Source organism: Drosophila hydei, unplaced genomic scaffold (genome assembly GCF_003285905.1).
Source record: "Drosophila hydei strain 15085-1641.00,03,60 unplaced genomic scaffold, DhydRS2 tig00000001-arrow-pilon, whole genome shotgun sequence".
Lineage (NCBI taxonomy): Eukaryota > Metazoa > Arthropoda > Insecta > Diptera > Drosophilidae > Drosophila > Drosophila hydei.
The window spans coordinates 12,288,708-12,316,681 of NW_022045643.1; the positions used below are offsets into that span (position 1 = coordinate 12,288,708).

Below are 27,974 nucleotides of genomic sequence, written 5' to 3' on the forward strand. Positions count from 1 at the left end.
GGGATATCACAGGAATATCTAAGGCAAAATGCATAGTTGATAAGCGACAAGGGACCAAAATAAAAAAATAAAAATGGGAAACAAGTGCCCTTTTTCTTATGCCTCAGGCATCCAGTGAAAAAGGGAATACAAATTATTAGAAATAATATTTCAGCATTATCATTATTTTAAGAGACTGTTGGCCTAATTAATTTGCAAGTTTAAAAGATTTTTGTTTTATTTTTTAGAATTAATTTAAATTTTACTTCAAAGAAGTGTAAAGCTTTAAAAAATATTTATTAAAATTTTATAAAGTGGAATTTCATTGTACCAATATGACTATATTTAAGTTGTTAGACTCACTTAGACAATAAGCAACGAGCAAACATGTATATAAATATGTTATATAGATATGTTCGAGTTCTTGACTAAGTCCTTCGTTTCATATTTCAAACTTGGCGCCTAAGATCGGTGTCTAATCGAAATCATCAACACAAAAACTAAGAAATGTTTCAGTGTTGGTAAACAAACGCATGAATTGGCAAAATACTTATCGATGCCGATGTATCGAAATGACACGATCAACCCTGGGCATAAATAAGCGGCAAAAGAAGCATCAAAACATATAATCAAAACACAAGTGGATTTATGCGCTAATCTTTATTTGTTATAAATGGAATCCATAAATTTCAATGATTTCTCCGTTAAGGAACGTCACGAGATCATTACGGCGTTTCTCATTAAAATGCGTAAAGCAAATTCGATGCACAGCGCGCACAGTTTCTTTCAATATTATCTCAAACAATTTTACAAGATGCCAACGAAACTGCTCGACGATATAATCTATTGCCAGCGCGCTATGAAAACGTATCTCTCTGTACATCAGGTAATAATTGTTAGCTCCATCTTTGATAGATTAACTGATCGACATATGTTCTCTAATAATTTGCAGACAATCACAAATGTCTTTGCCGCGCAGGCAGATGCCGTAAGTTGCATTTGTTTTTATTATACTATGAACCAACCCACATATATAACTGAGGCTGTAATAATTTTCTGAAAATGTTTCTGAAAGGCTGAAAATGGCATGGCTGACCTCATATATTTTTGATCCACCATGTCCGTCTATCCGTCCGCTTTTTAGTTCTATTCAGGAGTAATAATCGATCACTTAGACCACATATTTATTATCGAAGAATCGATATTGAGAACTACGAAAGTTTGAGGGTATCTACTAGCCGGTCACACCCGAGTATAGTAGTCCTGTTTAATTGCTTACTGGTTTCTTTATTTTTAAGGATCCCGAGATTAAGAACAATTATCTACTCGAGATTGAGGACACTGTGCATCAGATCAATGCCGAATGTCAATATTTGATGATTCGCCTGGAAGAGGACATCGAAGGCTTCTGTTTGCCTTTCACGGAGCAACAACTCCAGCCCAATAGCAATTTGATCAGTGAAATGGTCAGCGAAGCTATTGTACCTTTGGTCTGCACGAACAGCCTTTTGCCCTTTAAGCCGCATTCAGTGGCAGAGCGTCCCACAGAGATCCAATTGCGACGCAAGTACTTCACTATCGATGAAGACAAAAGGAACTCGTTAGGCGCCAAAAATGAAGTCACAAAGCCCACCAAATCGGCCACCAGCAGCAAAAGGAAAACCATTGTGAATGAAGTTGCTCCTGCTGCGGCTGCTGTTATGCCTAAATCGAGCTCCAGAACAGCAACAAAGCCATCGCCACCAGAGGCTGGCAACAAGAGTGATACGGTGAATGTCAGTCGCCTGCAATTGCAGGCAGCTCTGAAGCGAGCGCGTCTTAACAAGCAGGTAAACAGCGAGACTAAAGCGCAAAATCCCAAGGAATCGTTTCTGTACTCCTTTGGCCTTTGCACACAGCTGGAGCATAAGCGTATGCTCTTGGCCCAGGCGCTGAGCCACAAGCGAGTTCGAAAACCCGTACAAAATTAGTTACCTCGAATCTAGAAGTAAATGTAGAGTATAATTATTAAGTTTTAAAAAGTTTATAATGTTACGCAGTTCGATATATTGTACAGCTGAAATGACCCAAGCCATAATGCTTTGTGCTTTAACTAATCGTAGTTAAACTTTGAGATATGTGTTCTTATGTATTCCTATATTAATTTTCTTAATTTATAACTGTCAACCAAGACATAATTATGCTTCAGCTAATCGTAGTTAAGACATGATACATTCTTTTCTTATTTTATAATTGTACATTAATGAATGACAAAAAATAAATCATATTTTGTAAGAATTGTGTACCCTAAACGGAAGGAAAAAGTCTGAGAGAAACAACATTTCATGGCATTATTCAGTGAGAAGGTTTTTACTTGTATAAGACGAACAAAACAACGTGAAAGGACAATGGCGCCTAATAGCCCGTTGATGGTGTTGCCTTAGGTGCCGGAACAGTTGAACGTACGGGCAACTGCGTCTCGCTCATTTATCATTTACACGCCAACGCACGTTGGCGCACAGATGAACAATACCAGATACACGGATACACAGCGAGAGCTTTGGGTTCAGGTTTCCCTTTTTTATTATGGAAAAATGTTGCGCCTATTTACTGTGAATGACAGCATAGACTACGTAATTCTGCAAGAAGTGTGTACCGCGCTGGACTAAAGGACAATTTGATACAGCTTCCTATAACCTATAGCAACTCCAACACCTACAGCAACGCCAGTCTATCCCGACCATTACATTTGCATTGATGTAATCAGCTTGTGGCCGGGTCGTCAAATCGCTTGAAAAAATGCCAAGCAACATTCCGCTGAATTGCGGTGCGGCAGCAGCACAACTGCCACCCACGAGCAACCACCCACTCTACCCTCGTCCCTTTTATATTGCGTTACAAATTGTTTGTTTTCGTTCGCAACCCTTTTAATTTTGTGGCAGGTAAATCCGTATCACGTAAATGGTAATCCAATAAAATAGATTGAGCTGTGTTTTGTTCTACCCAAACAATTTTTACTCACAGATGATAAATTAAAACACAAAATTAAAAAATGTATGATTAAGCAATATGTCAAATATAAAATGTTTATTAAATAAATAATTTATTTGTGTTCTCAATATAATTTTCTAAGTAATTTATACTTTGAGTACCGATAAACGATAACGACACAACAACTTTGCGCGCGCTTCTATCCAGGGATGGGCAAAACCTAAATTCTTGTCTGATATTGAATAACCGAACAGCTGTTCGCAGGACTTGGACGAAGCAACCTCTAAAGTTTTGTGGAGCATCTTATGCAAAACAATGGTTATTCTATATCGCAGCGAACTAATTCGACAAATCTTAAGACGATGCCACCGTGCGGGTATGTATGTAGCAATTACAAGTTGAATGTGGCGAGACTTACAGCATTTGTTGCGTAAATGTAGTTGCGGCAAATAAAAAGAATACCGGCTTAACATGTTTTCATGGAGTCTGGCCGACTGCGGAAAGAAAAGACTTTGAGCAGGACATGCGTATCATACCTGATTTCATAAGCGAAGAAGAGGAGAAACAGCTGCACGAGGAAATTGAGCCATACATGAGCCGGCTGCGCTATGAATTTGATCACTGGGACGATGTGAGTATTGCAAGATTGTCTCATAGCCATCGTCATTAGTGTAATTAAATCTTGTGCAGGCGATTCATGGCTTTCGGGAAACTGAGCGCAAGAAATGGTATCCAAAAAACCGCGAACTTCTGGAACGTGTACGTGAAGTGGCATTCAACGGCGCTATTATGCCCTATGTGCACATTTTGGATTTAGCCGCCGATGGCGTCATCAAGCCACATGTGGACAGCATCCGGGTGAGTCTATCGAACTGTCGGCATAACTGTATTTTCAATACTTTTATATATCGTTCTCAGTACTGCGGCAATACCATTTCCGGCATAAGTTTACTCAGCGACAGCGTCATGCGTCTTGTTCGCACAGATGCCCAAAAGTATAAGCAGAACAGTTCGAGTGATAACACCGAAGATACCGCGTACCGTCAGCAGCCGGCGGCGTTGCTTGAGAACAACTTCTATGCGGATCTCCTATTGCCTCGTCGTTCGCTCTACATAATGAGACATACGGCACGCTATAATTTCACGCACGAAATCCTCGCCAACGAGCATTCCAAGTTTCTTGGCAATCCCATTCAGAAAACACGTCGTATTTCCATCATTTGCCGCAATGAACCCTAAGCATCCCATTAAATACCTGTTAAGTTTATTTTGTTGATCTTACAAAAATGTATACAAATATGTTAAGAACTGTTTCCTTAAATATACAATTGTTTATACAAGTTTTTCGAAGCTGTGAAATTTCTTTATTTATAATTTGCATGTGGGCTGGCAGTGGTCCGGAGCTTCTTATTGATGTAGATAAATTTTCTCAAGGAATTTATTGAATTCTTTTGTCAACAAATTCTCTGTGTCAATGTTTTCTGCGCCTTGGTATTATGTGATAAGGAGACATGACGATTTGCAAATGATGCCATTCATTTCGCAGATAACTCAGCGGTGGGTTCCCTCCGGCTATGACCATCATTCATGATTTCTATATGCTGCATGCTGACAGGCGAGGAAAACTCTCTGTGCCCATTTCTCAACTCTTATTTAAGGCCGAAAAGCTCGCGCGTCTCGCTCTCTTGCGCTGTTACTTTGCAGATGCCATCCACATAACTGTTAATTGAACTGCGAGGCTTAACGGATTAACAGACTTACAGCCAAATTAGCCATGAAATTAACCTTTTTCTGTACCTTATAATATGTATAAAAAATAATAATAAAATAAAAAAATAATAAAAAATAAATTTAATAAAAATTGAAGAAAATACTAAAAAGTATTTTAATTTCAAATCAGGTTAAATTATATAATTATAGATTAGTTATTCGGAAAACAAGTTGTCAGTATTTAATTTTTTGATATTTTAACATAATAGATTTTTTTTTAGGTTTTTTTTGTAAATATTTAAAAAAAAATTTAATTACTAAAATATCTGTATGTTCACATGCCGTAAGAGAGGCATATCTCAAAAACTAAGTTATGTCAAAATCGCGAATGATTGCAATCTGATTGCTCTACATTATTATACTTAGATTTTAAATTAGAATCGATAGAAGTACGTGAACACTGTCTGGTAAAGCGAAAAAAAATATTTGTCTTCCGCTCTAATTAGCTCTACGTTTATCAGCCTTAAACGGAAAATAGCTTTTTAAATATTCAAGGTTTGAGAGTTAAAAACTAATTTGCTTTTAGACCTGACAGTGATACACTAATACTGATAAAGTCTGTATTGTTATATTATCAACAAACAATATACAACTAAAATTACTAATTAAAATAACTGTGTTTTAAACTTGAAATGTATTTTCTTGTTAAGATTTGATGGAACTACTTTAGCTGCACTTTGAATAGAAGAAATCGTATTTTAAATAATTATCTGACTTTTTATAACTAAATAAGTTTGCCTTGAAAATAATTTAAAATTCAGGCGAGAATGAATCAGGCCTTGTCGAGTTGAGTCGAGTGTGAAGTCTACTCAAGCCATTGTACAAGTCTGATATAATATAATGACTTAGATCTTTTAATAAGATTAAAAATATCGCTTTGATGGATGAAAGGCACTGGAGACCCGGACGCTGAATAGATCCAGTGACTTGTTGTCCAAGACTGAGCTGGTGGCTGACATCGTCAACCGGCTGCAGGTGAGTCTGTAAAAAGGCCATCAACATTTACTGCCAGTCGAATGCGAGCTGCAAAGTCGCCCCGAACCCCCAATTTGGGCCAACCCCAAATCAAATGGCAGCTGAAAACTTTGTACAAATTATAAACATTTAAACAGTTTGCAACTGCGGCGACATTCTCAAGTGGAACCCAACAAAAAATAGAAATAAAAATAAAAATAAAATAAAAAGGGACAAAATATTGTCTAACTTTTGTTCGGGTCTCCTTTATTTCGGCAATTCGACTGTTATTATTATTTGCATGGCCAGCCGCACTCCCATTCAAGCCATCCACTCATAACAATCTCAGTTACCCATTGTGAACTCGCAAAGTTGCACATTTCAGATTTCAGATTTCACATTTTTCTCTTTTCCACTCCTTTTCTGCTCTTGACCATAGAGTTTTTTCTTTTCTGCGACAGTTTAGTTTGTTGGGATCAAAAGCCGCAACGAATGGCAAGGAAATGGCTTAATGGCGCAACGACAAGTTGGCTAAAAGAACTTTTGAACTTCAATGCAAATGTGCTTAGACCCTGGACTGCACTTCAATCTGATTTATTCCTTGGACTTATGGGCTTATGGGGTAATATTTATTATTATTATTCTTATTATTCTTATTATTCTTATTATTCTCATTATTATTTTAGATTTATTATTATTTATTTATTATTTTAGACTTCTGTGTTCCCAAAATCGATCTAATCTTTGTTTTTTTTCACACGTTAACAAAATTATGTGCAAAGAATTGAAAACAGCATTTGAATTTTGAACTCGTGTCTCCCAATGCCAAAATTAAAATTTAATATACTATACACAAACACTTTTATATAGATTTGTTCATGTGAGTTTGGAACGTTTGGATTATCATTAATAACTATATCCTCTTTTACAAAAAATACACGCAGGTTAGCTTAGGGTAGGAAGAGATTTAATACATTTTTATGTCAAGTCTCGATGCAGCGTATCTACATCCGGAACACTAAGAATAATATTCATTAATTAATTACAATTTAATCATAATATTTATATGAATTTAAAAGTAATAATCATTTTTGTTAAATATTTTGAATATTGTATAGTAATAATCATTCTTGTAAGAGCAGCATTTGAAGTTGGGCTCATTAGAGCGGGAATGTCGGACTCCCTGTGCCCAATCTCTCTGTGCTAGCTCTCTCCACGCTTGCTCTCTGCATGCTGGCTCTCTCCATGCTCTCATTTGTTCTCGCTCTCTGTGTGCTCGTTCTCCCTATACCCGCTCTCCATGTGCTTGCTCTCTCCATAATCAGTCTCTCCAAGCTCGCTCTCCCTGTTGTCGCTCTCCCTGTGCTCGTTCTCCCTGTGTTCGCAATCCCTGTACTCGCTCTCCTTATGCTCACTCTCCCTATGCTCACTCTCCTAAACGCGCCCTCCCTTTGCTCGATCTCCTGTGCTCGATTTCCGTGTGCTCACTCTCCCTATCTTTCAAATATATTCAAATGTTCAAATTTACTGCTTGTTTTCTCCTTTGCCCAAACTTTGAACGTATAATAGTACACCTTTGCTTTGCCGAATAAACACTCCTTGAATAATTATTGCACTCTGAAGAGTTCAATAACTGATAAATAAATGGGCCAAGGTGAGCGCAAAATTCCAGGTATCTACTAGTTGGGTACTTCCGACCAGGGCGCTCTGGCTTGTTATCCCATTATATGATAGAATATAAAAATTTAAATGCAACCTGAAAGAATATTATAAAAGTTTATACATTTCCCCCCCAAAAAAAACGGCAAATAAAGAAAAACTCAATCAGAATTTGTTGAAATGTTTCTGTTTTGATTTATTAAGCTGCACACAAATAGTTAGTTCACGCATGTTTCAAGCATTCATTAGAAGCGTGCATTCGTTTTGATTCGTTATTTATTATTGGGCTGGGAGAATTTTGTAAAGATTCAACTGAAATCGTTAGCAAACATTTATATAAGAGTACATATAGCATTAGCTAAGTAAATTTATGTAGTCTGTTCCGATTCGGTCTCGAGAGAAAAGTCTATTACAATTGCAATTTGTGAGTCGAAAACGAGATTTCTCTGCCGATTACGTGCGAAATTATTGTGAATCTCGAAAGTACGTACATTGGACAGATATATGTAAAAAAATATATAGTATGTGTATATATATTCAGATATTTGTATATAGGATACTTTAAATGAAACAAGCAAAGTATTAAAAGTGACATCAGCTTCTAGAAAATGTCATACCAAAATTAATTGTTTGCTTGAGTTGGCATATTTGTAATTTGTAATTTGTAATGAATATTTTAAAGCACCCGAAAAATTGAATTCGATATTTGAATGGAATATGCCACTATATAACTAACAATATATGTATGTCTTCATTTTCGTTTTCGTTTTCGCAACAGGAACCAAAGTATCAATATTTAATCTTCTCACTTTTAAACTCTATCATAAATTTGGCATTCTTTCCAATTGTTTTTACTGTATAATTACAATTTTATCATTATTATTATTATTATTATTAATTTTTTTGTTTCTTTCGTTTTATGTAAAAAATTATTTTGTTTTCAATTTAGTTGACTAATCAGCAAAAAATTTTTCATTTAATACTAAACACACATTAGTCGTTATTCGCTCTCTTCATTGTTCATGCAAAAATTATTAACAAATCACAGTAAAAAGCAACAATGCTAAATATGGTCGTAATGCATTTTGGGTTTTCTCGGTTACGCTATGAAATTTATCTAATACGTATTAATATTTAATTTATGGCATCTGCAATACAATGTAACTGTAGCTAAAATTACAGTTAAATAGTCGAAAAGGCAAATAACAATTGTGGAAAATATTCGAAATTGATGATTTGTTCCTTCGCAGATGGACAACGAAATGGTTTCTTGAGATTCAAGCGTGTGTAATTAAAAATATAAAGTTTATCAGCAATGTTAGTGGAATGTGATAATTCAAGATAGTTGCCAATAGTTCACATACAGGATAACACTTAGCATAAATACTTAGAAATGTATAGAAAATAACAAAATTAAATACAATTGCAAATAGTTGTGTATAAAGAAACGCGCACAGTAGCGTATTGCACAACTATTCTTACAATGTTGGTTCTCTTATGTCTATTATATGTATTATTAACACAATGAAACAGTGGAAGGGGCACTTGGAGGAAATATTTTGGGATGCTGGGTATAATGGAGAAACGTGCTTTGCAAGTTTACAAGGAATATTCATTTTCGTTCTGGATTTATAAATATGGCTGTTCGAATCTCGATTTACTTATTGTTCATATCGTTTTAAGACATTTATAGATTTTACATATTGTGTATTCAATTCGCTTACATTTATGTAGACTTTCAGTATTTTATCGTGGGCGTATTTAAACACTGTACCGGTTACAAATTGGTTCACACGTGACAGATATTAGCAAAAATAATGTTTGATTCATTCTGAATTTTATTTGATTTTTTTTTTCATTTTCTGTTTGTATTTTTTTCAGTTTTAGAAAAGTTTATGCTCTGCCGCATAATGAAATTCAATTCCAAAACAATTGAGGCAATTGTACAATTGTTTAACGAACCAGACACACGTGTAAACTCGGTTTTACAATTATAAATAGTTACAGTTAAATGTTATAATTATACCTGGAGGTTAGTTATTTACACATTTAGAGGATAGGCTTTAAAAGTAGCGCTCAAAAAATATACACACATATACACAGACAGACAAATAGATGTACAAATTAGGAAAACATCAATGTTTGGGTATATCGCCACTACAATTATTCAGCTGCTGCTGGTGCCGATGGCGATGCAGCAATCAGCTGACAGCGATATAGCGCGGCTTGGCAGCATTCGCTTCCAAGTGGCTGGCATTGTTGTCCATTTGTTGCAGCTCGATTTCGCTAAGCAGCGCCCAGTTCTCGCTGTCGCTGTGTACGTGGAGACGTATCTCCTTGATGGCCCCAATCTTCGGATCGAGCAGTCCCTCGGCCACGCCTAAGCCATCGAATGCGCCCACCACAAGGTAGCCATCCGTTGTTGTATTGTACGTACTCCAAACGGACGAGTTCTCGCTCAAGCTATCAGCGGGCAGCAGCTCCACGGTAGTGTTGTAGAAACGATCGGACGGGTGCTCCGAGTTACCGCTGCGGAATAAATAGCGACGCAGCAGCGTTGGCTGCTCAAAGATGAATTGCACCAAGTCGCCGGGCTGCGGCAAAAGACCCCAAAAATATGTTTCGCCACGATAGGCTCGCTTTAGTAAATAGTTTTTGTACGGCGCTATATTCGACTTGACCAGCGCGGGCGGATTGTGCGTGTGTGCATAGTAGGATGGAACCTTGCTACCGAACTGTTTGTCCTTTAGCTTTTGTACTTTGCCCTTGAGCGAGGAGCTGGTCCCAATGTGCTGGAAAAGCGATTTGCGAAAGTGCTGCCAATACCTTGCCTTTTCCAGATTACAATGCTTCTGATCCTTGTCCGTGCGACATACTTTCGACTCAATGAAATAGGTAAGCAGCCAGTCAACTGGCTTATCATTGTAGAACATTTGAAAGTATGTTATAAGATATGGCAGCTCAGCACTCTTAAACATTTTGCCAATAAAGCCAAGCTGACAAAAGTCCAAAACAAACCAGGCTGGCTGATCGGGCTTGGTTAGAGCGCTCTTGATAAGTGCAAACTTCTTCATTGTGGTTATAAATTGTCGCTTTGTTAATATATCATCCTCCAGTTGCACATAGAAAGTGCCTTTCGAATGCGCATAGGCCATCAGATAGGCAAAATCCAAATTCTGTTTGCTACGCCATTTCACACGCTCCAAGGAATCGTTAAGTGTGATGCGCAGGCGCTCAAAATTTGGATAGTAGCTGGGCGCTGGCGCTATAATATCTATGAGTCCACTCTCCACATGTGTTTCGAAGCTGGTCTCAATTTGCTTGGCTATAAGCTGGACTGCATCGAAATCTGTTTCGCCAATATAGACAATTATCAGGGTCTCGTTTTGCTCCTCATCATTCATGTTCTCAATTAGGTTGTGCAGCGTGGCAAGCAGATACGATTGCTTGTCACGTCGCACTGTTGGCACGCCGAGCACAATGCTAACATCCGACCGGCCTTTGCTCTGAAAATACGCTGGGCGCAAGGAGCCAGCATCGTCCAGTAGATGTGGCAGAAAGTGATAAGCGTTCGGTAAGCGTATATTTTGTGCGGACACATAGCCACGCGTAAATCCTGAGCCTCCTGATCGAGACACATGGGATGCATTGCGCAGCAATTGACGTGCCTCCGGACTAAGCGCATCCAGCAAGTTCGGCACAGGCTGTGGCGGCGGACTTACATTGGTCACATTGCTGCCATTGTTGTACTGAAGCTGGCCCAAGTACTGTGAGAGCAGCGAGACATCCTCCTGCCGAGCACGATACATAGACTCCAGATACTGCAGTCGCATATGGCACTCGGCCAGACGTTGCGTCAGCGACGTTTCGGTGGATAGTTCTGGTCCCAATACCATCAATATCACAATGCAGGGCACCAATATAAGCACCGTGGCAATCAGCATGCAATTACGTTGTCGAATCTTAAACATATTTACGTTCGCTCGTTGAACAAGTCTTCTATCATTTAACGTCGTTTAGACTGTGTAAACAAAAAAGAGAACATCAAGTTATATGGAATACAATCTAGGGTTTTTATAGATAACTTGTCTTACATACCAGCATTCATCATTCATTTGTTCAACGTAGCACTTCTGATCCACTACATTCTCTGCAATCAAAAACAAAACTTCATTAAGGAGTGGTAATAAATTAGATACAATTGATATCATTGCGAAAGCTGATAAGGAACATAAGAAGGCACTTTTCGATGTTTTTGTTTGCAAATCTGAATACATAAACAAAGCTTATAGTTATAGTGGTTAATTCAACAATTTAACTCTATTTGCACTTACCAATTCGCTCGAGTTTCAGTTCAGTTTGTTGTGCAATTCGTAGCCACATCGCTGCCCCAAGTGAACTGTTGGCTGCCGTCTTACTAGTCCACATTTTCGTTTCACGGTTTTGTGACTAATGCAAGCGGCTATAAGTGGGTGGTGCACCCCATACAAGCTAGTTTGGGGCTATAGCAAATGTTGAAACGTTTAACAAGTCTGCCAGGTCTTGATACTGCTGTTGGCTTACCCTTAACCGTGAACGTCGTTGTTAACGTTTTTTATGGTGCAGCTGTCGTTATTCTCGCCGCACGACCTGCAAAAACAATAAATTATATAATATACTGCCGCATCTATTAGTGTATATTGTGTGTGCAAAAATTTTCTATTTACATGGCCAAGCGCCAAGTGCTTTATATTTGTTTCTATTGTTATTTCGTCGTTCGATCGTCGGTGGGTTGTTCACCAGCGCTAACGCAAGAAAAGAGACAGGAAAACAAAAACAAAACCCGAACAGAATGTGTTAGTAAATAAGCTAATACTTGTTAATGAGCTAAAACGCTTTTTGAGCACAGCTGAAAAGATATCCGACATATACATTGTTGCTGATAATGTGCCAAACACGGAAATCGAGAATTTACCGCAACATTTTCTATAGGGAGTCTATTAATGTAAATTTAATTATTAGTAAAGTTCATAAACAGTTTTATGGATTAAATGAAATTTCATTTTAATTAACTACGCAAAAACAAATATAAATCTTTAATACTAATATAGGAATACATTTTACAAACAATATTAACCTAAGAGAACTAAGAGTGAGAGTAAGTTACTCTGAGAAAATTAAACTTTTCCATTATTATTTTTTCTTTTTATAAGCCCTAACTACAAGTTAAAAATAAATGTTAACCTACTTTTCATTTCATTTAGTTTTATTTCCCAAGATACAAATGCATTACTTATTTCCCTCAGGTATATACATACGTATATCTCTATAATACTATGGAGAGAATGGGTTCGTAAGCAATAAGCTAATTAAATAATTTTAAAATGAATGCCTTTAATGTTATATGTAATATATAAGCAGATCAAACGCAGATCCTAAGATAAGAGATTCCTAGTATTAGTTCATTCAACTTCCGACTATTAATTCATTCTGTTTTAAGTGTGAATAGTTACGAAATTTCAAGCCTAGATTACATTAATGATTTCTTAGCCTTTTTTATGCATTTCGAATAATTACGTGGAAACCCGAAAAGATATAACGGGTCTATCTATCTACTATTAGGCTCTATTACAACTAATTTGAATCCATCGCGTGGGTGGGAGGGCACGTGTGAGTATTAACAGTTATGACATAGTTGATAAGTAAACAACAACAACAGTCAACATTAATAAATAAACAACATTAGTAAAGGTGCTCCCATAGGGAATCAATCACACACGCACACACACACACTCACACACTCACACACTCACACACTCACGCACATAGAAGCCGTCACAAACAAATTTCGAGCCATACCTCGCTCTGCCCTTTGCTCTGTTACTCACTGCACGTAATGTTTAGTTAATTGCTGCTCCAAGAATAACGCACAATCAGTGCGCAATTTACGCAATTTGTGTGTAACGACACGCCAACTGTGCTAATAGGAATTGATTCAGTGAAGAAACAAAACGCAAATGTTCAATTTGTCGGTTTTGTGGGTGGTGTCTTCGTCGTATTGCTAAATTTATGCCATACGCTTTGCAGATTCGCATACACTGGCCTAACAAATGGCTACATTTTTGTTGCAATAGTTTAGTTGATTATGTACATATGCTTTCGTAATAATTGCAACACTCGCGTTATTATATGCATAAGTTGATGAAATTAACAAAACGCTTCTGAGATAATAACAACAATAAAACTGGCATTCAATTTCACAGTGTTAGCAAGTGCAACAAAACTTAGGGAGCAGTGTTGGTTACGAAATTATGAACTAGTACCGCAGGAACAGCCGATAAGCGCTCTATGTTATTGTTGTGTCAGAGACAGTTCTCTGAAACCAGTAAACAGCTGTTAAATTCAAATGTATATTAACACACTTAATATTATAGTTAAATTTGTCTTCTTAAAAAAATGAATCTGTTAAAAAATTAAATTCAGCTTACTAAGTCGATAATAAAAACAATATATTAATTACTTTCTGAACAACAATCGTTTATAGTTCCAGAGCGCAAGTTCATGCTGTTAATAGCAGTTCTGTAGCATGTTAAAGTTGTCAAAAATACACGATTTTTGTTCTTAAAAACAGAAAAATTAAAACAAAATGTATTTAACTTTGTTAAATGGCACCGGCTATGTTTTTGATGTGGACGGTGAGCTAAGTGCAGTGTAAACGAAACAATAATAATTTACATTATAACAGATTACATGGAACTACGCATGAAATACCGCATAATGGGAGCTCTCGTGGGCACGGCCAACAGCAAAGGTTGGAGCTCGAGTGAAGCAGGTAGGAATAGCAATCTGGTAATCGAAATCCATAGTTATGACATTTATAATATTTCAGCTCTTCCCTTGGAGCTGACGAAATGCGAGACACAGTTGCTCATAGATGAGGGCTTGGCCATTCTGGTTAGCAAGACCGCCTCCTTAACAAAGTCTCCATCTTTAGATATATTACAGAATAATCAACAAGAGCTCACGTCACGTTTAGAAGCACAGGCCGATGTTCTGAAGGCGGAAAAAATGCGCGAAACCGAACGTCATGTGGACAAAATCCTAAGCGGCAAACGCAACAAGTTGGTAAAGCAAGGGAAAGCTGACGAAGGTTAGCATCAGGATTCTTATTGAGATAATTATAAAATTAAATGCCTTCTCTAACAGCTGCTGCACTTACGTCAGAAAATGTGATTCAAGAAGTCGCAAATAATTTTGAATTCGACCTTCAAAATGCGCTCGTGGAACTGCCTTGTCCGCATATGACAAATCACGGTGGGTGAAAAAAGATTTATATCCCAACTATAACTACATGTGGATTTATCCTTTTAAAAGATGGTCGACTGTGGACTGATCCGATTTGCGACCGTAACTCGCTGAAATATCGGGTCTTTCGTGATCTTTGGGGCCGTGGCAAGTTCGTCACTTGTGGCGATGCCTTTGGCGCCGACTTCTTGATATATCCCGGGGATCCGCTGCTCTATCACGCCTCCCACATTGTCATCATACAATCAACACCCGCGATACGTCCCTTGGAGCTGATTGCTAAGGTCCGATTGTCAGTCACTGTCAACAAGAGCTGTGTATTTGCCTATGAAGAAACTGATGGAAATATTATCGTTTACCAAACAGTTGCCTGGTGCAATCCTAGCAAATAATTGAAAGAAAGAGTACCGGTGAGTAAGACATAGCCAAGGAATAATTGAATATTCATCACATTGCTTAGTTCATATAAGTTATAGTTAAATTGATCACAAATTTAGACTACTGTACTTAGAGTGTACTAAAATTACAAAATATCGTACTATGTTTTAACAATGGTACAATGTACCATATTGGTACAGAATGGTACTCTTCTCCTTCTAAAAAAAGAAGAGAATTTGAACCGATATAAGGGCATTCAAATCTAATAATATGTAGCAAACAACTTTTCCTTGTATAAAACTGACGATTTTTAATTTGTTTGGTTCGGTTTTATGTACTTTTTAATACAACAAATTTTAATAATTTTTACTATCAATTGGCGCCAAGGTTGTTGTAACGTTGCAAGAATTTCAATTTGTGGAATTAAATACAATAACAGAGAGTTGCGTGAATTTGGACTCTTCCGTCTCTCCAAATGCCTCAGTGAGTGCTTTGTCCGTGTGTGTGTGTCTGTCTCTGAGTGCGCACTCACACTCACACATATGCACAAAGAATAGTATTGTGGGAAAGCAAAATAATGAAGCAAAAAAGTCTTGGATAGTATTTGGTCTGCTTTTGAAAATTTCTTGGAGTACGCGCGCCCGACGCTAGCCTCTCCTCTCAACTGTGGCAAACCTCTCCGTATTGTATCTCGGCAGTTGCAGCCGCAGAAAAGAACAAAGCAGAGCGGGAGAGGGAATCTGCTGCCGCTGACGCCGCCGCCACTCTGCAGCAGTCACAGGTTAAATTTGTATGGCAAAATGAGTTTATTATTGCGACGACATTCAAAACGTGGAGATGCTTTGTTGCGTTGCGGAAAAGTAATACAAAATCAAACAAAATATATAATTATGTGAATATTGATTACAAAATGACGCTATTTTGCTATTGCTAAGCTGAATGCAGACGAAATTCAAATGTGTTAAAAGGCAAACAAATATTTGACACACGCATACATATGTACATATATACATATATGTATGTGTGGACATAATTATTTATACGCATTCTAATACATGTGGAAATGAACGTGCAAATATATGTATATACGATTGTATATATATATGTATGTCATATCTATTTGTCTATGCGCTTTAAACAAATTTTAGCATGTTTTCGTTTTCGTTTTCGTTTTTTAAATAGACTTCGACAACTGAAACAAGAACAAAAACAATGATAATATTGCCAACGGGGTGCGCTGTGGCAGAGAGGAAATCGCTGCGAGGCCAAGCAATGTCGCGCCGTTCGAATTTCAGACAATCAGGCAGCTAGCAGTTCGCACAGTGGTACAAGAATGATTGCATTGCAATCATTGCAGCTCTGTTCATAAACCAGTGCAGTTTTTTTGGCATTGCGGCCTACTGTGCGCTGTTGCTCCCCATGCTTCTCTCCACACCACAGCCCACACAATGACTCTCGCTCAGCATTACCAGGTTCAAAATACGCTCAGTGCTTTAATGCTGATTGGACTTTTAAAGCGACGTTAACATTTGTCGGGTCCAGCTGAAGCGGCAGCAGCATCAAAATCAAAACAGAGAAAATTTGTAATCTTGCGTCGTATTTTTTTCGGCTCAACTCACATGCTGCTCACTAAATTACTACTTCTCAGAGTATTGGACGCACCATGGATAGAACTCTCCCTGGTATTTTACTCTCCCCGCTGACAGCGAGTCCAAAACAACACGTTGCTCGTTTCTGCTCTTAAGCGGGACTTGATCTGCATAAAAATAGGGTCGAGCTGTCTTTGGGAGTATGTCACAAAAACAGGTGATTGCCTGAAATTGGTGCTCAAAGAGTATGTTCGTATTCGTAAGAGCGAACCGGCTTTCAGGATCTTTTGACTCTGGAATGTATAGTTATTAATCAGTATTTTTGTATTAATATCGGTGGCATTTGGTTAAACTTTATATTTTTTTATAATTTTTTGTTTACAAAAAAATATTAATAAATTTATATTTGGAATATTACATTTTATTTTTATTTTTTGAACTGAAATGCTCTTTCATTGGTATTTCACTTAAATTTATTTACATCTGGTAACGCTGCTAGCCAACTGTACTTTCAAGAGCGCGCACTGCCAGCCATCTCTCTCACTCTCATGTGCTCACCGCAGCAACAGTGTCACCCACACAGAGACATTCGAGCACACACATAGATACATTCATTCTCATAGACATATACAAACACATGCATACGTAAAACCACCACCAAAAAGCGGTTCAGCGCGCATGATCAGAAATTTTCTCCGTATAGAGACTAAAACTCGTCATACAACACGACCGCGCCGCGCTGGCAGAACGTAATTCGATCGAATACTCAGTCTCAGTTCGAGTTATTCAACGCTGGCGAGCAGCAGCAGCAAAAAAGAAAATCAAGAGCCAGAGCTACCAGCCGTGAGCGGCGGTCAAGAAGGGAAAGCAAACCGAGTATAAAATAGCAGCAAGCAGATTTTTCTTTGCGCTCCGGTGAGAAGATAATTTCAACATGCATAAAATTGCTCGCTCCGGGAGCGACGGCGTGTAAACAAACAGAATAACAACACAAAAGTGAATGAAATTGTAGTTATAAAACAAATGCAGAGGCAAAAGCAAAATGCGTGGCGTTAACTGTACAAAGACCAAAAAAGAAGGAAAAAAGGAGAATCATAAGCAAAATATGAATATTCCTGGGCGTGTCTAAATAATGCTTGTGTGATAATGGCGCGCTTTTTTTAACTTGTTTTATTCTATGAACAAATTTAAAATGTTGCCTGTTCGTGTTAGTTGTGTGTTTTTTTCCCAAGTCTAAAGTCATGCAGTTCCATACGTTCGTTCGTTCATCGGTCTGTGGGGGGCGGGCAGGCGGCCCACATTTCATATACGAGCTGTAAAACTTGCTCTCTGGTTGTCTCGCTCTCGCGTGCTCACCATACTTGGAAGAGGGAGTGAAGGGTGCGCATGGAGCTCATGCGCCAGTGAGTCCCTTACCCCACCGCAGCACACACACACACTTAATAACATTGTATATGAAAACTTTTTCTCGCGAGAGAGCGAGAGCACATGAGTTATATGTTGTTTGTCTTCCATCTGCTTATGCTCTTTACTCTTTTTTTTAGGGGGCAACGATAAGCAGCAGCGCGCCATTCAGTCGTTGTGAAAGCTCGTGAACGTGGAGTAGTGGAGCAGCAGCAGCATCACCTATTTGACGCTGCTATTTAGATGAAATTTCTTGTTAGAACGTTGCAAGAATAACAGCCTCGTCGTGTTAGCCACAAACAGCAATCAATACAACTACAACGCTGGAGAACAACTGTTGGATTTGGACACGACAGCCCTAATGTCGTTGCCAATGAATTCGCTGTACTCGCTCACCTGGGGTGATTATGGAACATCTCTGGTATCGGCCATACAGTTGTTGCGCTGCCATGGCGACCTGGTCGATTGCACATTGGCAGCCGGCGGACGCAGTTTTCCGGCCCACAAAATCGTGCTATGTGCGGCTTCTCCATTTCTGTTGGACCTGCTAAAGGTGAGTACGCGGCGAGAGCTTTTCTAAACATAACCTCAACAACAACGTTTCGTTGGCATGTGTTTTTGCGCGTACAGTTTGTAAACAGAGAAATCAACATCGTCGTCCGACTTGCCAAATAGGTTATTATGTGTTTGTGCGTGCGTGTGAGTGTGTATGTGTGTTTGTGGAGCAGTTTTGACTCCCCAACACAATGTGAATGTAAGCTATATCAGCATTTGAGTGCAAGTGTATCTGTATGTGTATGTGCCAGCTAAGAAATGTGCATTCGCGCTCTGCTCCTGGCTTAAACACAGTTGGCGCTCTGGGCCATTGCTCAGGAGCAGCATGAGATAGCGGTGCGTCTCCTACTTTCTCGTCATTTTAGTTAGCCAGAGATTTCCGTGTAAGTTTTCTATTGTCAATTGAGTAGAATGAGTTGCGCACTCTTTTGCGCTAACGCTGACGTTGTCATATTGTCTCCCTTGCCCCTGTACCTCGTCTCGTCTTGGTTATCAGCTTGTTTGCTATACAAATGTATAAGCTTTCATGAGTACCAAAGAGCGAGAGAGTGCGAGAGCAAGCATGTATGAGTGAAGAGGAGCAAAAGTTGCGCCAACTTTTAATTCAAGTGTGTTAGAGCGAGCGCAAACGAGAGCGCCAAATGACGGGGCAGCCTGACTGGCTCTTGCTGCTATGTTTGTTGTTGCTGCTGCTGCTGTTGTTGGGTGCACACGAGCGCGACCTCTTTTTGCTTATGCGAGCAAGTGTGTGTGTGTAAATGTACAGTTGATATTGACTATTGGAATACAATATAAAAGAAAAGTTAATTAATAGAATAAAACTAATAAATATGGCATTTTAGCGAGTAAAATTCATAAACAATATATATGAGTTCATGCGTACTTCTGAGCATATTGATTACGTATTTACGTATCGCATTTCGTTTGTCATATCTAAGCTCCACTGTACACTGTAGCACAGCGCATATCAGAATTATACATATGCATATCACATGTATATATGTACGTAAATACTTTTTGAATACATAGGGACATGTGGTTATATACTCATGTGCCTTTTGATTTGGATTTATTTCTGTTGTTACACTTTAACATTTTTCATTCCGTGTGCTGTACTGTACTTATTTGAGTGCTGTATTTTACAATGCTGGAATTAATATATTTTATTTGTATTTTTTTGTTTTTATTTTTTCATTTTATTTGATTTCTCCCATACTGTAATATTTGTAATATACATGTAAGAAATTACACTGGAGATCAGCACCAATCAGATATACATTCATTGTTATTGTCTCTGCGTCCACATGTCAAATGACCAAAACAGAGAGGAGAGTGTAGAACACCTGACGCCTAGCATCGGCTTTATGCTCGCTCCCCCGTTCAAAAAGTAAACAGAGCGTAATTTTTAAAAACGTCGCTCAGAGTCGGTCGCGGGAAATGTCAAAAATTGGTTTTATATGTGAACTCTGCAAGAGTCGCAGCCATAAGATGTACTCGTACATTTAGTGATCTCGTTACACTCACACACACTCGCGAAACACGTAGACAATGCTCTTTGTCGCTCCCGCTCCCTCACAAAGTGCAACCAGTGAAAAACAACCACTCTGAAAAAATCGATGAGCGTCAGCAATGGCGAGTGCGACGTCAGCAGCAGCAGCAGCGGGCAGAATTAGGTAGGCCGACAGAAGGGAGTGTAGAGTTCAAAGAGCGTGTGGTACGCGGCCTTTCTGCGGGTTTGAGTGCGACGGAGCACGGCAAGCGCTGGATGACGTTTAAAGAGATTGGGTGAGAGGCGCTGCCAGCGTCACGCGGTGGTAAGCTGTCGCTCACCGCTTAAAGCGGGCCTCTGAAAGACGCAGACTTTTTGCTGCTTGCCTGCCTGCCTGACTGACTGCCTACTAATTAAATCCATGCCATGTGAGTGTGTGAGCGAACGAATGAGCGAGTGAGCGAGCGGGGTACTCTTACTTGAGCAGCGCGGTGTAGTGTATATGGGCTCTGGCAGCATCTCCAATCCTGCTGCAGAAATGCAGAGCGCGCACAGCGAAAAGCCGGTTTATTGTGATGAGAGTATGCCTCCGACTCTGTGTGTGCGTGTGCGTGTACAAATACATGTTTCTGTTGAGTTTCGTTTATGTGTATTTGAGCGTGTGTGTATGTGAGTTGGTCGACAATTTATCCGTTTGTTTTGATGGTCTCAGTTGACGGCCAATTCTTTTGTCTCTGTTTTGAACTAAGCAGCAGCAGCAGCACTTATGAGCGAGCGCGCATGTTGCTCAGCCGGCAAATAAATTTGGAGCGCCAAACACAAAGTTATTTTGGTAGAGCGTCTATTTAGTATCTAATAATTCCTAATAATAATTGACTATTTATACATAAGTAAACATATTTAAAATATAAATGTGTCAAATCTTAAATTATGTTATAATATAGTATCATTTTTAATTAGTACACACCATTTTTCGTGCAAAGCTTCAATTATTATATTTACTATTTTTTTTTCAAACATTAATTTATATATTTATATAAATGTATTATTAAATTATAACATTTGCTTACATGTACGTACAGAACACGCCATGCAAACATCCAGTTGTGATGTTGGCTGGCGTCAATGCGAACGATTTGGAGGCTTTGCTGGAGTTCGTCTATCGAGGCGAAGTGAGCGTCGATCATGGGCAGCTGCCGTCGCTGTTGCAAGCGGCGCAGTGCCTCAATATTCAGGGTCTGGCACCGCAAACCGTGACCAAGGATGACTATACAACGCACTCGATACAACTGCAGCATATGATACCACAGCACCACGACCAGGACCAATTGATAGCAACCATTGCCACGGCACCGCAACAAACTGTGCACGCACAGGTTGTCGAGGATATTCATCACCAGGGCCAGATATTGCAAGCGACCACACAGACCAATGCCGCCGGACACCAGCAAACGATTGTGACAGCCGATACTTCCAAACACGATCAGGCCGTTATTCAGAGCTTCTTGCCTGCGCGCAAGCGTAAGCCGCGTGTTAAGAAAATGTCACGTAAGCATCAAAGATTGATTTCTAATATGGTGAGGTGGTTTATATATTTAAAAAACACTTTTATGGTCCTACAGCAACTGCACCGAAAATAACCAAAATTGAAGGAATGGGTACGATTATGGACACGCCGACAACGTCTCACTTAACCGCACAACAGCAGCAAGTTGTTCAGCAACAGCAAGTCCTGGATGAAAATGGCGCTGAAACGCAATTGTTGACCAGCACACCGATCATCAAGAGTGAAGGACAAAAGGTTGAAACTATTGTAACCATGGACCCCAACAATATGATACCCGTGACATCGGCCAATGCGGCAACTGGTGAAATAACAACCGCATCTGGAGCAACTGTAACGCCTGGCACTGGCGGCACAACAGCGACGCCTAAAGCTAAACGGACTAAACATCCGCCTGGGACAGAAAGTAAGTCCATTTGATGTCAGAATCAATTATAGTAAGAGTGTAACATAATTATATTTGTTGTCTATGCAGAACCTCGGTCACGCTCACAATCGGAACAACCTGCTACTTGCCCCATTTGCTATGCCGTCATACGTCAGTCGCGCAATCTTCGTCGCCATCTCGAGCTGAGGCACTTCGCCAAGCCGGGCATCAAAAAGGAGAAGAAAAGTAAGTCCGGTAATGATACCACACTCGAGACAAGCACTGAGCTCAATAACACAACCGTGGGCGACACCAGCGAGACACCGGGAACACCATCGGCAACGGAGACGCCAGTTCGTGGCAACGTTACGCACTTACCTAGGGTCATAGCCACGCCAACGGCAAACAGTAATACTATTATGGCCAGTACTGTGCTGCCGCAGCAGCAACTGCAACAGCAACACCACCAAACACCGCAACAACAACAACAGCAACAACAGCAGCAGCAGCAGCAGCAACAACAACAGCAGCAGCAGCAGCAGCAACAACACTTAAACACATCAGCACTAAGCGGGGGTGGTGGTCAAACGCATCTTATGGGCGTCAGCATTAAGCATGAGGGCGGCGGCAGTGGCAGCAACGCCGCTGCTCAGCAGCAGCAGCAAGGCATGCAAAATGTTATACATATTGTGGGTGATCAAGTGTTTATGCCGCAGCAGCAGCAGCAGCCCCAATAACAACGGTGCCGCCGCCCAATGCCGCTCGCCTAATCATTCCACCTTAACACTCACACATACACACATGTAACACACATGCTCACACACGCACTCACACATAATGTTTGTAAATAACAAAAAAAAAAAAAAAGAAAGAAATATCCGTCTGCAAATGAATGTTTATTTCATTTTGTATAATTTTTGTTGTAAGTTTTCATTATTTTTTGCTTAAACATTTTTAACAATCCGATAACAGAAGAACAATTAATTATGATAATTTATGCAGTATTTTCTTGAATATAACGGTAAATACTCAAACTATTTTACTTAAAAACTGAAAGGATAAATCAAATATGTCGCGTTCTATTTTTAAGATGTAAAAAAAACTATTAACAAATTAATTTTTAATTATAAGCTTTCTTTGTGGCTTAAAAAAAGAAATTCACTTTAAGTTTCTTTTTAAATAATATATAATTACATATATTATAAATTGTTTAATAAATATATACGTATATCATTTTTATGTAACCAAATTTTTTTGCAATTAATTTTGATACTGCGGCAATTTGTTGTTAATATTTATTTATGTTTTTTTTTTCATTCCACCAAATCGTTGTCTCTTGTTTTATTTGCGCTCCGTTTTGTTTATTGTTGTTTTGCAAGAAAATACTGTAGTTTGATTTTTAGTTAGTTTTTTATAAAAACTTTAAATTCTAAAATACTTTTTAACACAAGTCTAAAACATGTTACTTGACTTTAAAACAATTTATACTTTATTTAACAAATTATTTATTTGTTTTTATTTGTTTGTTGTTTTAATCTTATGGCTTTTTTACTTTTTAAAATTGATTTTTGAACTTAGTATTACCTACTAATCTAGTCAGACTATAACCCACCTACACATGCAAACATACGCACATACATACACTCATCTACACACACTTCAATCTATTACTTCTTCAGTTTCTGCTGTCTCTGTTTTTTTTAGTCAGGTTGTTGTGTCAGTTGTTTTGACTTCTGTCCAAGATGGTGTCGCCCTAACGTATACGTTGACTTTCGCTTAACATTTGCTGTTTTTCCACAATGTTTATATACTCACACTTCTGATACTTTGCAGCATCCAGTGGCAAGAAACCTGGCAGCAGTACACCTGGCTCCGGGCAGCCCCAAACGGGCGGCAGTGGAGTAGTCCCTCAAGTGCAAACGGTACAGTCGCTACATCCGTTGCAGGGCGTGCAAGTCAAGAAGGATCCAGATGCACAGCAACAACAGCAACAGCAGCAGCAGCAGCAACAGCAGCAGCAACAGCAACAGCAACAAACAATGACAGTAACCACCACAGCTGGCAGTCAAGTGCAACAGCAGCAAGTGCAGCAGGTGCAAGTGCAACAGCAGCAGGCATTGCAGCATCACCAGATCATCGATTCATCTGGTAATTTGACAACGCCAACGACCAGCGCCCAAGCTGCTGCCCAGCAACAGGCAAGCAATCAGCAGCAGCAACAGCAGCAGCAGCAGCAACAGCAACAACAACAACAACAACAGCAGCAGCAGCTGGTGGCACAGTCAGATGGCAGTGAGAGTGGCACACCTCTCTCAATTGCTCAGGTGCAAACGTTGCAGGGTCATCAGATCATTGGCAATTTAAATCAGGTGAATATGACTGATTTTCAACAGCAACAACAACAGCAGCAGCAACAACAACAGCAGCAGCAGCAACAGCAACCACAAACACAACAACCACCACAGACGCTTTGAGTAGCAAGCACCTACTTTGACAAATCGAACCGAATCATACATCCACAATTATAAACCCAATCCAAGACCTGGTTCTCTGATTTTGCTTAACTCTTTACGGAATGCGAGTAGTAAAATGTTATCAACTAAACTTGGATATATAGAGCAGACTAGATAACTGATTGATTGACAAACATTGAGGGCTGCAAAGGGAAACGTGGCTGAAACTATTGCAATATTTTTTAACCTAATATAGAGAGCTAAATCGAAATTTAAACTGAATCATTTATTCTATTTCGATTTCTTTACTATATTTTTAATAATTATGACTTTGCAGTCCTGAATATAACACTAGATACAAGAGTAGATCTAAATAGAAATAGTTGTTTTAAGCATCTGGTGATAATTCAAGTTTACGAACTCGCATTATTCTGTGAGATGCTTTTGCAGCTGGGGGTACTTAAGAGAAACGATTGCAGTCGCATCATTTCGAAATATATTAAAGAATTCGATCTGATTGTTAATGTTGTGTTGTCGGTAGTCTGCTCTTTGTATCGCAAGGGTATTTAGTTTTTATATCCAATTTTGTTGTAATATTTTGTTAACTTTAAATATTGATTTCGCTATTATGAATAATGATGTTCTGCAATACTTAGTTATGTTTAAGAGCGCGCTATGGTTATTGGACTATGTAATGTGCTGTAGTTTGACACGTTTCTCGCCTCCCCCTACCTATGTTATATGTGTGTGTATGTAGTCTTAATTGGACAGACTAGGCATCCTAGTCAAACTTAATAACCGATCAGTGTAGTTTTACAACGCGCCAGACCCAAATATTGGCTCGGTGCTAAGCAATTGTTTTTAAATTTTACATTACTTTTGCGTTGTGTAGATTCTCTTAAATATGTTTAGCTAAAATCTTCCGAAACAAATTGCGAGGTTCACCTGTATTTCGTCTAATGAACTGATATTGGAGTAATATCTTTCATTTGGACTGTGTACTTTTGCCTTAATGCTGCTTTAACTCTGCAGATATCTATATAAGCTTTAGTTTCTCCTGTCTATCCGCTCTTAGGCCAAAACATCTTTGGTGCTACACTGTACAAAACAAGTTGTACGACTCTACACTTAAATTTTAATATACAAAAACAAAAAGCTCTATATTTACATAATTAATTTTATTTTTAATAGTTGCAAATTTTTTCCAATAAGTCATCTTTTATTATTATTTTTTTTTTTTTTGGTTAAGTCAAATATTTGCTTTGGTTTAGTTTGAAATTGCGTAAGAAAACAGATTCTATATATTTTTTTTATTAATTTTCATCTTTGAATATAGCAAATATTTGGCCTATTCAAAAAAAAAAAAAAAAAAAAAAAAAAAAAAATACCTTAAATCTTATGATCTAAATAAAATTTAATTTTATTTAAAAAGAATATACATAAATAAACCAAAAGATGTTAAAAAAAAAATTATTTCAAGAATTTTCGTTGATTGGTGTTGGAACTTTTTATTTTTAGCACAATTTATAAATTAGTATAATATATGTAAACAATATTTTAATTTCTATATTTTCTTAATTATATTTTAACAAATGTAGCCAGCTATTTAACCATGCCGAATTATTTTTTCTGTATCATTAATCCAACCACAAAGCTGTTATATGTTAGTTAAAAACTCGAACTATATTTGACTCTAATATGCTTTCCATTCAAACTTGCACCAACTGTATAACACTCACAGACAATCTAATAAGACTTTGCCAAAAGCGATATAAGCTGTTCGGAGGCTGTAAATAACATTTGAAATTCAAACTGACTAAACAAAACTCTAAAAACTTAGTTTAATATGAGGGGCCTCTGGCACTTGCGAAGGAGTAAATAATATATAAAGTGAAACAATATTATGTTGCCCCTCGCACTGTCTGTCATAACACAAACTCACGTTGCAGCCATAACCAAGTCATTAACAATCGTTTTTATCTTGTCTTCTCTCTTTTCGCTGCCTCGTTGTAAACTCACCAAATCTAATTAATAAATAATGTTTAAATATCGCAACTCATGCATCAAACAACCAAACAACCAACCCGACAAATAACCGCATCATTCATCAATAATCAATGTGTCTCAATAGGGCAACAATAAGAACATTTTGGTAAAGAAGGTTTTCATTTTGAAAGGCGGTAATAATACGTAATGATGAGCCAACGATATGACCAGCGGCCCTGGAGGTGGTGGAGCACTCGGGGGCGGTGGGCAAGCAGCGCAGCAGCAGCAGCAGCAGCAAAGCAGCAGCAGCAGCGGCAGTAAATGTGGCAGCAGCAGCAGCAACAACAATAGCAGCAGCGAACGCAGCAGCGCAGCAACAACAGTGAACAGCAGCAGCACTGGAGCAGTAACGACAACAACTGCAACTGGTGGATCACTGCAACGTCGCGTTCTTCGTGGCCACGCAGCGCAAACGACCAGTGGAGAGCGCGTGCTGCTTATTAACTATGTGCCGCAGTCGGGGGCATCAGCATCAGCAGCAGGAACATCAACAACCTCCACAATCAGCACATCACAGTTGCCCACACGCAAAATACTTCAGGCCAGAGCCACAGCAGCAGCAGCAGCAACAACAGCATCAACATCAGCAGCAGCAGCTGGCACATCAGCAACAGCATTAGGAGTTGGTGCAACCACCACACAGGCAACTACACCGTCTGTCTCCTTTGCTGGTCTTGGCTCTGAGGTGACAGTTACCTTGACGCGCACCAATCAGCGCGCCAGCGTAACCAATGTCACAGCCGCCGGTCATATTGTTAGGAATCAGCAAACCGTCTATCAAACAACCACCACATCTGCAGCTGGCGGATCAACCAGCGCGACGAGCATCCACGAGCCAGTGCAGCATTTGGTGGCCCCAACATCGCCGCCACCGCTGCGCTGGCAACAGCAGCAGCAACAGCACGAATACCAACATGAACACCATCTGGTAGAGGAGGAGCACATTATCATCGATCATCATCAGCAAGCAGAAGCGGATGATCAGTTGATAGAGTACGATGCCAGCGAGGGTGTTGTCATTGAGGATCACGATCAAGATCACCATCAGCAACAACAGCAGCATCAGCACCATCATCACTTGCAGCACCAACATCATCAGTTGGATTTGCAGGAAGAGTTACAGGATCCCGATGCACAACAACAGCATCACGACGTAGTCCAGGAGGTCTATCTGCAATAGAACAACAGTGTTACATATGCATAAGGGAAACCAATTCATTACCAATTATCCATGTAGTACACATGTAGTTGTTAGTTTTCTATAAGTTTTGATCACGTGTTGATTGCCAACAAATTGAGCTTTCTTAATGGATATATGTAAAAGTATGTATTTAATGGTCCGTGACATACGTGAACTGGGCTGGCTCTACATACTTATATATATATATATTCATTTCGTAATGCTCAAACGTTCTATTGTATATATATTGAACAATATGAAACATTTTAAACAAATTAATGAATAATTCGAAGAAAATTACATTTTTAAAGAAATGTAAGTAAAAGTCTATGT

The 27,974-nt window shown here is 38.9% G+C and overlaps 6 protein-coding genes and 1 non-coding gene across 12 annotated transcripts; 5 read left to right on the forward strand and 2 right to left on the reverse strand.

Annotated features, from left to right (window-relative positions):
* Positions 1–347: 347 nt before the first annotated feature.
* LOC111599803 lies at positions 348–2,152 on the forward strand. Of its 2 annotated transcripts, XM_023315584.2 has the most exons (3): positions 349–865; positions 932–967; positions 1,278–2,150. In XM_023315584.2, the coding sequence occupies exons 1-3, from the start codon at positions 653–655 to the stop codon at positions 1,947–1,949; spliced, it is 921 nt and encodes a 306-aa protein (XP_023171352.1). In that variant the 5' UTR covers positions 349–652; the 3' UTR covers positions 1,950–2,150. The 2 variants fall into 2 exon arrangements, with proteins under 2 accessions (XP_023171353.1, XP_023171352.1); XM_023315585.2 differs by lacking the exon at positions 932–967 and having other exon boundaries at positions 348–865; positions 1,278–2,152.
* Positions 2,153–3,137: 985 nt separating this feature from the next.
* Positions 3,138–4,261, forward strand: LOC111599818 (alpha-ketoglutarate-dependent dioxygenase alkB homolog 7, mitochondrial). Its single transcript, XM_023315606.2, has 4 exons — positions 3,138–3,325; positions 3,390–3,580; positions 3,640–3,807; positions 3,868–4,261. The coding sequence occupies exons 1-4, from the start codon at positions 3,265–3,267 to the stop codon at positions 4,186–4,188; spliced, it is 741 nt and encodes a 246-aa protein (XP_023171374.2). The 5' UTR covers positions 3,138–3,264; the 3' UTR covers positions 4,189–4,261.
* A 4,536-nt stretch (positions 4,262–8,797) lies between these two features.
* Positions 8,798–11,486, reverse strand: LOC115482734 (alpha-1,3-mannosyl-glycoprotein 4-beta-N-acetylglucosaminyltransferase A). Its single transcript, XM_030225706.1, has 2 exons — positions 11,431–11,486; positions 8,798–11,353 (listed from the first exon to the last, which is right to left on the reverse strand). The coding sequence occupies exon 2, from the start codon at positions 11,301–11,303 to the stop codon at positions 9,534–9,536; it is 1,770 nt and encodes a 589-aa protein (XP_030081566.1). The 5' UTR covers positions 11,304–11,353; positions 11,431–11,486; the 3' UTR covers positions 8,798–9,533.
* A 192-nt stretch (positions 11,487–11,678) lies between these two features.
* On the reverse strand, positions 11,679–13,570 carry LOC111599847. Of its 4 annotated transcripts, none has more exons than XR_003944373.1 (3): positions 13,200–13,570; positions 11,896–11,961; positions 11,679–11,834 (listed from the first exon to the last, which is right to left on the reverse strand). It is a non-coding gene; the product is annotated as an uncharacterized LOC111599847 (transcript). The 4 variants fall into 4 exon arrangements; XR_003944374.1 differs by having other exon boundaries at positions 13,171–13,570; XR_003944376.1 differs by lacking the exon at positions 13,200–13,570 and adding an exon at positions 12,560–12,578.
* A 251-nt stretch (positions 13,571–13,821) lies between these two features.
* Positions 13,822–18,205, forward strand: LOC111599849 (tRNA-splicing endonuclease subunit Sen34). Its single transcript, XM_023315647.2, has 6 exons — positions 13,822–14,006; positions 14,057–14,143; positions 14,201–14,461; positions 14,518–14,625; positions 14,686–15,026; positions 18,128–18,205. The coding sequence occupies exons 1-5, from the start codon at positions 13,958–13,960 to the stop codon at positions 15,006–15,008; spliced, it is 828 nt and encodes a 275-aa protein (XP_023171415.2). The 5' UTR covers positions 13,822–13,957; the 3' UTR covers positions 15,009–15,026; positions 18,128–18,205.
* Positions 18,206–18,339: 134 nt separating this feature from the next.
* Positions 18,340–26,629, forward strand: LOC111599846 (transcription factor GAGA). Of its 2 annotated transcripts, XM_023315640.2 has the most exons (6): positions 18,340–18,540; positions 21,114–21,579; positions 21,654–22,001; positions 22,071–22,208; positions 23,796–24,331; positions 26,547–26,629. In XM_023315640.2, the coding sequence occupies exons 1-6, from the start codon at positions 18,349–18,351 to the stop codon at positions 26,607–26,609; spliced, it is 1,743 nt and encodes a 580-aa protein (XP_023171408.1). In that variant the 5' UTR covers positions 18,340–18,348; the 3' UTR covers positions 26,610–26,629. The 2 variants fall into 2 exon arrangements, with proteins under 2 accessions (XP_023171408.1, XP_023171407.2); XM_023315639.2 differs by lacking the exon at positions 26,547–26,629 and having other exon boundaries at positions 23,796–25,502.
* On the forward strand, positions 26,605–27,847 carry LOC111599850 (G-box-binding factor). The gene has a single exon (XM_023315648.2). The coding sequence runs from the start codon at positions 26,625–26,627 to the stop codon at positions 27,639–27,641; it is 1,017 nt and encodes a 338-aa protein (XP_023171416.2). The 5' UTR covers positions 26,605–26,624; the 3' UTR covers positions 27,642–27,847.
* The last annotated feature ends 127 nt before the right edge of the window (positions 27,848–27,974 follow it).

Coding starts and splice junctions, on each gene's coding strand:
- LOC111599803 (XM_023315584.2), top strand. CDS start 653: ATGGAATCCATAAATTTCAATGATTTCTCCGTTAAGGAACGTCACGAG. Junction 866..931: donor CGTATCTCTCTGTACATCAG/GTAATAATTGTT, acceptor AATAATTTGCAG/ACAATCACAAATGTCTTTGC. Junction 968..1,277: donor TTGCCGCGCAGGCAGATGCC/GTAAGTTGCATT, acceptor TTTATTTTTAAG/GATCCCGAGATTAAGAACAA.
- LOC111599818 (XM_023315606.2), top strand. CDS start 3,265: ATGGTTATTCTATATCGCAGCGAACTAATTCGACAAATCTTAAGACGA. Junction 3,326..3,389: donor AAGACGATGCCACCGTGCGG/GTATGTATGTAG, acceptor GCGTAAATGTAG/TTGCGGCAAATAAAAAGAAT. Junction 3,808..3,867: donor CACATGTGGACAGCATCCGG/GTGAGTCTATCG, acceptor TATCGTTCTCAG/TACTGCGGCAATACCATTTC.
- LOC115482734 (XM_030225706.1), bottom strand. CDS start 11,303: ATGTTTAAGATTCGACAACGTAATTGCATGCTGATTGCCACGGTGCTT.
- LOC111599849 (XM_023315647.2), top strand. CDS start 13,958: ATGTATTTAACTTTGTTAAATGGCACCGGCTATGTTTTTGATGTGGAC. Junction 14,007..14,056: donor CTATGTTTTTGATGTGGACG/GTGAGCTAAGTG, acceptor ACATTATAACAG/ATTACATGGAACTACGCATG. Junction 14,144..14,200: donor TTGGAGCTCGAGTGAAGCAG/GTAGGAATAGCA, acceptor ATAATATTTCAG/CTCTTCCCTTGGAGCTGACG.
- LOC111599846 (XM_023315639.2), top strand. CDS start 18,349: ATGTCGTTGCCAATGAATTCGCTGTACTCGCTCACCTGGGGTGATTAT. Junction 21,580..21,653: donor GCGTGTTAAGAAAATGTCAC/GTAAGCATCAAA, acceptor ATGGTCCTACAG/CAACTGCACCGAAAATAACC. Junction 22,002..22,070: donor ACATCCGCCTGGGACAGAAA/GTAAGTCCATTT, acceptor TTGTCTATGCAG/AACCTCGGTCACGCTCACAA.
- LOC111599850 (XM_023315648.2), top strand. CDS start 26,625: ATGACCAGCGGCCCTGGAGGTGGTGGAGCACTCGGGGGCGGTGGGCAA.